We start from the raw sequence: 7,785 nt of genomic DNA, 5'->3' as shown, positions 1-7,785 counted from the left end.
TTAGTCAGCGTATAGAATAAACTTGATAATGTGATAAGATTCCATTTTGCTGGTCTGTGATAAAGCGTCTTCAGATATGGACGCTCATTCAGTGGCGATTTGCTTGAGAAAGGGTAATAATAGCACGCAAGAGGGGAAAAGAGAGGGGAGTTCTTTCTTTTCGCGGGAGACCTCCATACTATATACATTTTGTAAATTATCGTATGGTAATCATTTTTTAAATAATATTTTATTTAATTTTTTTGTGGTATTTATTATTTATTTACATAAATGAAATTTAATTTTTAAAACAGTTTGAATGTTTTAATAGCAAGTACATAGTATACAAAGTATAAATGGTCATTCTAATGAACACTTTTCATATATTTCTTTGCTTTTGTCACCATCTTCAATAGGCTCTAAATTAGATAAAAATGCGTTATATTGTTCCATAATATCATCTGTGGTACTTTTATTTGTATCATCATAATCAATACCAACTGACCACAATGTTTCTAAATCATATAATGATCTGGCAGAATCAGAAAAAATATGTAATGCAATATTTCCTAACAACAGAAAATACAAATATTAATACAAGTATTTTAAAAGCACAATAAATATTTTGAAATATAATAAAGAAAACAATTACCTAAATCTAAAGCTATCCAATCCTTTGAAGTTTGTCCTTCAATTTTTGGTATCAAATCTGCTTTATGTTTTTTTAATTTATATACTTTACGGATAAAAACAGCAAGTGCTTTCATGTGCTTATTCGATTTGCCTGTGACTACAACCATGTAATCAACATATGATAACTCAGAAGGTACTGAAGCCACGAAAATATTTTTGGCATTATCTCTTTGTAATAATGATACAAGTTCTTCTATTTCAAATACACCATTTATACCACCTAATAAATAATATCATTAATATTTTTTGCTCAAGAAAATTATAACTATTCATACACATAAAAAGTTCGCACTATAGTACACAGTAAATTGTATTTTCACTTACGTTTTAAATTAATTCCTTCGTAAGGATCATAATGTTCCTCCTCACTCATTAAATCTTCTAAATTAATAGTTTCTTGTTTCTCACTAATATCGAAAATAATTTCTGCGTCTTCTTCCTTAAAAATTTTGTGAGTAATACCAGCCGAACCGATTAGGTTATGTACTCGGCTTTCATCATTTTTATCATTTTTGAAGTATTTTTTATTGTTTGTTGAAAACTGTGTAATTTGTTTTAATTGAAAATATGTTACTACATTATTTGTGAAAGGTTTAGAATATTTATAAACTAATTTTCTTGATTGTAGCAAACTTGGTAATAAACGGCTTCGCATGTTGTAGTATGTGGAAAACAAGGTTATGTTTGTATTTAACAGAACTATATTATACCGTTATTATTGTGCTACATCGCACTACTACTATTTAACATGTGGCAATAGTATGCATAGATTTTTTCATAGAATTCTTTAAGAATTCCATATAATTTTTTAAATGGGTAGGGTCAGGAAGAAAATAATGTGGTTTAAATGATCAGTTTATTAAAGCGTATAAGATACGTACATTAATAAAAGAAGACTCTCTGTGCGAGAAACATTACATTAATTTTTGAAATAACCTTATTCAAGTTGATCTGAATGATGATGTTACTTTTACAGCTGCAAGAAAGAGTTTATGAAATTAATAATTGTTCTCATCAAAATTAGAAATATAAAACTTTTTTATCACATATAATCAATTATAATGCACTAATGTCCAATTCATACACTATATTTCTCTTTAGGTAAACCTTTTGTGAAATACATTTATGAATTGTATAAAATAATTTGAATATTTTTTAAATTATTAAGACCCATGATATACTTACAGAGGTTATAGGTGCAAAATTTACTTAGACCTTGCACGCATCTTCCTCCTTTTGCGTTTTAGCCTACGCATTCTCTTCTTTCGCCACTGAAAATTAAATGTTTCCAATAACCTCCATCTTAATAATTCCTTATTACAAATTACCTATCATTTTCTATAGTAAATATGCAGCATACAAAATCAGATCAACAAGAATTACAATGTATAACAAAATATTTTTAAGTGTTCTTAGGATAGCCAAAAATAAAGAAATATTACATTTAGTGATTGTGTCAAACAAACATGCCGCACGGTGACGATTGAAACACCGTATATTCAAAGATCAAAAACATAAAATGATAAACTTATTGTATAAAATATAAAAATTAGTAAAATAATATTAATATTGTCTTACCTTTGCTCTCATTATGGAATTACGAGATCTCTAGATTATTCTAGAATCTTTTGATTATTGCCGAGTTAGAACCTCCACTTTCCTTCACGCTTTAATGCAAATATGGCAGAGAAGTACTCGTTCATTCTGAGCCCGGAAACATCGTGCTTTATAGTTTCTGTATTTAGCTGTAGAGGGCTGAGAAATTATATGTACGCGTGTTTAATTAAATTAAATAATTTAAATCATATGCAATGTAATTAATGTCTTATTTAATTAAATAATTTAAAATGACAACTTATATCCGTATAATATTTTTCGTTACATATTAATTTTATATTTTTCAAGTATGTTTATTTTCGCGCAAAAAGTCATCAACATCCGTTTCTTTTTTACAGATCTTCATTTTCCCGCGTTTAAAGTGTCTTCCCGCGAAAAATCACAACGAATTGTACTTGTTGAATAGCACACAAAAGTGCTTATTAACAGAAAATAAGAAGTACTTAAAAAGGTTGTTATTTTACGAATTGAGGCCCATGAAATAACATTAATGAACGTGCAGTTTAATTTACATCTTGGAAAAATTGCTAAGTGATCTTTTTCTAAATAGAAGATTGTAGGTTAAAAAGTAACAAGAAATAAGATATTAAATTATTAGATACATTTTTCCTAAGTAAAGAATAATTCAATTTTGTGAAAACAGTGTAAGTTAATAATTTAAGTGCCTTGAAATTTATATAAAAATGACAAGTATCCAAACGACAATACCATTTAATATACGAAAAAAATGTTCGTTTTACGGGACTAAACATAACATAACAAAAGAGGATTTTACCAATGCAACTATTAGAAATTCCTCTGATAAATACATACCGACTGTAAAGAAAGTCATTACTTTAAGTAGTAGTGAATCGGACTCAGATTCAGACGTAGAAAATACATCGATAGAGAATAATGTAAAAGTTAGCGGGAATACTACGACCGTACAAACTCCGCGATGTACACGAAAATCTAGTGAATCCGGTGGTATGTAAATAAATTTATATAAGTTTTTGTTAAGCATATGTTTTATAACGTTACAAAATATTGTGATATCTTTATTTCATAAGAACGTGGTTCTACACCTCCTAAGCAGAGGAGGATAAGTAAATCAATGATAGTAACATCTCCATCAACACCATCTACTCTTTTTGATAAATTAAATTTGGCATCATCTGCTGATAAGGATGAAAAACTAACTCCTAAAAAATTGTTTGGATCAGAAAGGTATTGCAATGCTCGTAAAGCTTTACATAGTTCAGTACCTGAACATTTACCTGGCAGAGAATATGAATTGCAAAAGTTACAAGAATTTCTGGAAGAGCATGTAAAAAATGAAACATCTGGTTCCTTGTATGTGTCAGGATCACCTGGTACTGGAAAAACAGCATGTCTTTCAAAGCTTATGTTGAAAACTGAGTTCAAATTAAAATTTAAAGTAGTTTATGTTAATTGTACAACTATGAAATCTGCTGCTACAATTTATGCAAAGATAATTCAAGAATTGGATATATCAGCACCCAAGTCTGGAAAAAACAATAAAGCAATTATTGAAAAATATTTAATCTCCAATCACAAAATGTTACTGTTGGTTTTAGATGAAATAGATCAGTTGGAAAGTAAAAAGCAGTCTGTTTTATATTCTATCTTTGAATGGCCATCAATCCATAAATCAAAATTGATTTTAGTAGGCATTGCTAATGCTTTGGACCTGACAGATAGAATATTGCCTAGATTACAAGCTAGATGTGAATTAAAACCAAAATTGATGCATTTTTCACCATACACAAGACAACAAATATACAATATAATATCAGAAAGATTAAGTGAAGCAAAGGTATCCGACTTATTTACAGGAACTGCAATACAAATGTTAGCTGGCAAAGTTGCTGCTGTTTCTGGTGATATTAGAAGGGCATTGGATATTAGCAGAAGGGTAGTAGAAATTTCTGAATCTCATAAGTTAGCACAGGTTCTACAACCAACAAATGATAATGGTATGTGTTATTATGAACTCTAAAAATGAAATGGAAATAAGAAAGCAAATTGTTGTTTTCTGTAAAGATTTATTTTTGTTGCAGAAACAAATACAGGTAGCCCGAAAAAGCAACAATTCACAGCAGAGAAAGCGGTAGACTTGAAAGAAGTTATTACAGTTTTGAATGGTGTTTATGGAGGGTCTCAAAGTATTCAAAAGGAAGAGAGTACATTTCCATTACAACAAAAATTGCTATTATGTTCACTTTTACTTATTCTAAATAAAGGACGAAATAAAGATGTGACAGTGGGAAGAGTAAGCTTGCTGGAATATAATTAAAGATTTGACCAAAGATTTCAATATGAATTATTATAATTATGTTTCAGTTGCATGAGGTGTACAAAAAAGTCTGCAAGAAACGAAATATTCATGCTGTTGATGCATCTGAATTTTATGGTTTATGTTCCTTAATCGAAACTAGAGGTATTTTCAAATTAGCAGGTAAAAAAGAACCTCGTTTATCAAAAATAAATTTGGAATGGGATCAGGAAGAGTTAGATGCAGCTTTGCAAGACAGAAATATGATGGCTGAAATCATTAATGATATAACTTGTTTATAGATATTTAGACAAATTTTCGTGATATGTTTCTTTCATGTTGAAAAACACATTATGTCTTCGTAATAACATATGACGGCTATTTTGGAACAGTTTATAAATTATAGCATGTTTTATATTTTTTTAAAAGTGCGATTTAATATGTTGTACTTCATATGAAATTTATATAAAAACTTTATCGAAAATTTGCATCTTTATAATTTTCGTTTCATATTTTATCTCATAAACACTCTATTATATTTAAATTTTAATAAATGCAACATATTTTTTATTATGTCCATTATTTATAATCCTGATTTAGCTGTGTATAGAAAGAAATAATTGTGAAAGAGTTTGTGGTAACTTAAATCAAAGACGAGGTACAGGATAGACCTAACACAGCAATTGAATCAAAAGTAAAAACGCGAATTCATATCTTTTTCGATTCTAGGATATAAGAAAATTTGAATAAAATACGCGATGAGAATTGGAGAGAAGCATAAGTTAAACGCGTAAAACATTCAATAATAAACGAACTAGGGATGAAGCTATTATTTCAATACGCGATGCACTGAACTCAAGTATTTACTAAAATTCAAAAATTCTCGCATAAATTCCGAAAATAGATTATTAATTACGGTAAACTACTGAGACGGTTTAATTAAGGGTGGGCATGGTGCTGCTTTAGTTTGAAATGATTTATAAACACATAATTAACAGAGGAAAAACCGTGAAACGGCAAAACGTCAACATTCTAATTGTTATAACATGTAAACAAAACTTTAAATTTAGTGTAAACAGAAAAAATATATAATACAATTTATTTCACGGTATTGCAACAAATAAACGTTGAATCAATATTTAATTCGTATAAAAACAATTATTTAACGTAATAATTTTACCTTCACTATGGCTATTCTTAATCTACGACCACAGGTCAACCTGATTTCTAATCCTTACGAACTTTAAATTCAGTCTAAACTGAGAAAATATATAATACAATTTATTTCACGGTATTACAACAAATAAACGTTGAATAAATATTTAATTCGTATAAAAACAATTATTTAACGTAATAATTTTACCTTCACTATGGCTATTTTTAATCTACGACCACAGGTCAACCTGATTTCTAATCCTTACGAACTTTAAATTCAGTCTAAACTGAGAAAATATATAATACAATTTATTTCACGGTATTGCAACAAACAAACGTTGAATAGATTCTTAATTCGTATAGAAACATTTATTTAAAATAATAATTTCACCTTCACTATGGCTATTTTAAATTTACGACCAAGGGTCAACCTGATTTTTAATCCTCCGAACTTGATTTCACAACGAGAAAGTAATAAGATCGTTGAAACGTACTTATTTGTCAAAGAAACTTGCAAAAATGTATAAATAATAATATGTAATGTTTTAACAAATTTTTGGAAGTATAAATTAATAATAAAATTGTGAAAATTAATAAATTATACGTTATTATAACATTAATAGAATTATGACTAAACCGAAGTTCGAAGTCGAGTATTTAAAGTCTGATATTACGTGCCTAGCGAGTGCCGGTAATTGTTAAAATTTGTTTAATAATTAGTAATAGAAATTCTAATTGATTCTAATGTATACAAGTGTTACAAGAAGGCTGAGTGTGTACAGGGTGGACATAGACTAGCTAGTAGCCCCCGACCACTCTATTCACATCTCAGAACCTTCAGGTCAAAATACGCCGCGAAGTGTCTAGGGCCCAGTATAAAGGGTAAATGATTTCGCGGGACATCGGCGGGTCCTTATATACCTGCGGTACCCTCTCCCCAAAGTCATTAGCAAAATCGTCGGTTAGGTCAGGCGGGAAATTTTCGCGGGAGATTTTCGCGGGAGATTTCCGATATCGTAACACGGTATAATTTATCAATTTTCACAATTTTATTAAAAATTTATACTTCCGACAATTTGTTATAACATTGCATATAACAATTTATACGTTTTTACAATATTCTTCAATGGAAACATAGGTTTTAGCGTTCTCGTTACTTACTCGTGGTTAAATTAATTTCGTAGGGATTAAAAATCAGGTTGACCTGTGGTCGTAGATTAAAAATAACCATAGTACAGCTAAATTTATCGTGTTAAATAATTCTTCTTACACGAATGAAAAATGTATTCAACGTTTGCTTGTTACAATACCATGAAATAAATTATTTGTGCAGTTCTGTGCATTTTCTGTGCAGTTCAACCTAATTTACTTAAATTTACATTGCGAGACAGTATACTGTAACAAGTAGTAACAAGCAAACGTTGAATAAATTCCTAATTCGTATTAAAAAAATTATTTAACACAATAATTTCAGCTTTATTATGATTATTCTTGATAAATGACCACAGGTCAACTTGATTTTTAATCGTTATAATCTTTAAATTCAGTGTGAATAGAGAAAATGTGTAATATAATTCATTTCACGATATTATAACAAACAAACGTTGAATACATTTTTGATTCGTAGGAAAAGAATTATTTAACACGATAATTTTAGCTGTACTATCACTATTTTTAATCTACGACCACAGGTCAACCTGATTTTTAATCCCTACGAAATTAATTTAACCACGAGTAAGTAACGAGAACGCTAAAACCTATGTTTCCATTGAAGAATATTGTAAAAACGTATAAATTGTTATATGCAATGTTATAACAAATTGTCGGAAGTATAAATTTATAACAAAATTGTGAAAATTGATAAATTATACCGTGTTACGATATCGGAAATCTCCCGCGAAAATCTCCCGCGAAAATTTCCCGCCTGACCTAACGGACGATTTTGCTAATGACTTTGGGGAGAGGGTACCGCAGGTATATAAGGACCCTCCGATGTCCCGCGAACTTATTCACCCTTTATACTGGGCCCTAGACACTTCGCGGCGTATTTTGACCTGAAGGTTCTG

At 29.5% G+C, this 7,785-nt stretch overlaps 2 protein-coding genes and 1 long non-coding RNA gene across 3 annotated transcripts; 1 reads left to right on the top strand and 2 right to left on the bottom strand.

Moving 5' to 3' along the window:
- Positions 1 to 335: 335 nt before the first annotated feature.
- Positions 336 to 1,327, bottom strand: LOC108574734 (mitochondrial assembly of ribosomal large subunit protein 1). Its single transcript, XM_017937367.1, has 3 exons — positions 997 to 1,327; positions 632 to 892; positions 336 to 548 (listed from the first exon to the last, which is right to left on the bottom strand). The coding sequence occupies exons 1-3, from the start codon at positions 1,325 to 1,327 to the stop codon at positions 340 to 342; spliced, it is 801 nt and encodes a 266-aa protein (XP_017792856.1). The 3' UTR covers positions 336 to 339.
- A 190-nt stretch (positions 1,328 to 1,517) lies between these two features.
- Positions 1,518 to 2,377, bottom strand: LOC108574735. The gene is made up of 3 exons (XR_001891424.1): positions 2,251 to 2,377; positions 1,858 to 1,943; positions 1,518 to 1,648 (listed from the first exon to the last, which is right to left on the bottom strand). It is a non-coding gene; the product is annotated as an uncharacterized LOC108574735 (long non-coding RNA).
- A 595-nt stretch (positions 2,378 to 2,972) lies between these two features.
- LOC108574729 (cell division control protein 6 homolog) lies at positions 2,973 to 4,866 on the top strand. Its single transcript, XM_017937360.1, has 4 exons — positions 2,973 to 3,255; positions 3,339 to 4,265; positions 4,350 to 4,561; positions 4,633 to 4,866. Exons 1-4 carry the CDS (start codon positions 2,973 to 2,975, stop codon positions 4,864 to 4,866), a joined length of 1,656 nt encoding a protein of 551 aa, XP_017792849.1.
- The last annotated feature ends 2,919 nt before the right edge of the window (positions 4,867 to 7,785 follow it).

The sequence above is a fragment of the Habropoda laboriosa genome, unplaced genomic scaffold (genome assembly GCF_001263275.1).
Source record: "Habropoda laboriosa isolate 0110345459 unplaced genomic scaffold, ASM126327v1 scaffold223, whole genome shotgun sequence".
In the NCBI taxonomy this organism is placed as follows: Eukaryota; Metazoa; Arthropoda; class Insecta; order Hymenoptera; family Apidae; genus Habropoda; species Habropoda laboriosa.
Note: the sequence above shows the minus strand (reverse complement) of the source record. Positions and strands in the feature narration are given on the sequence as shown.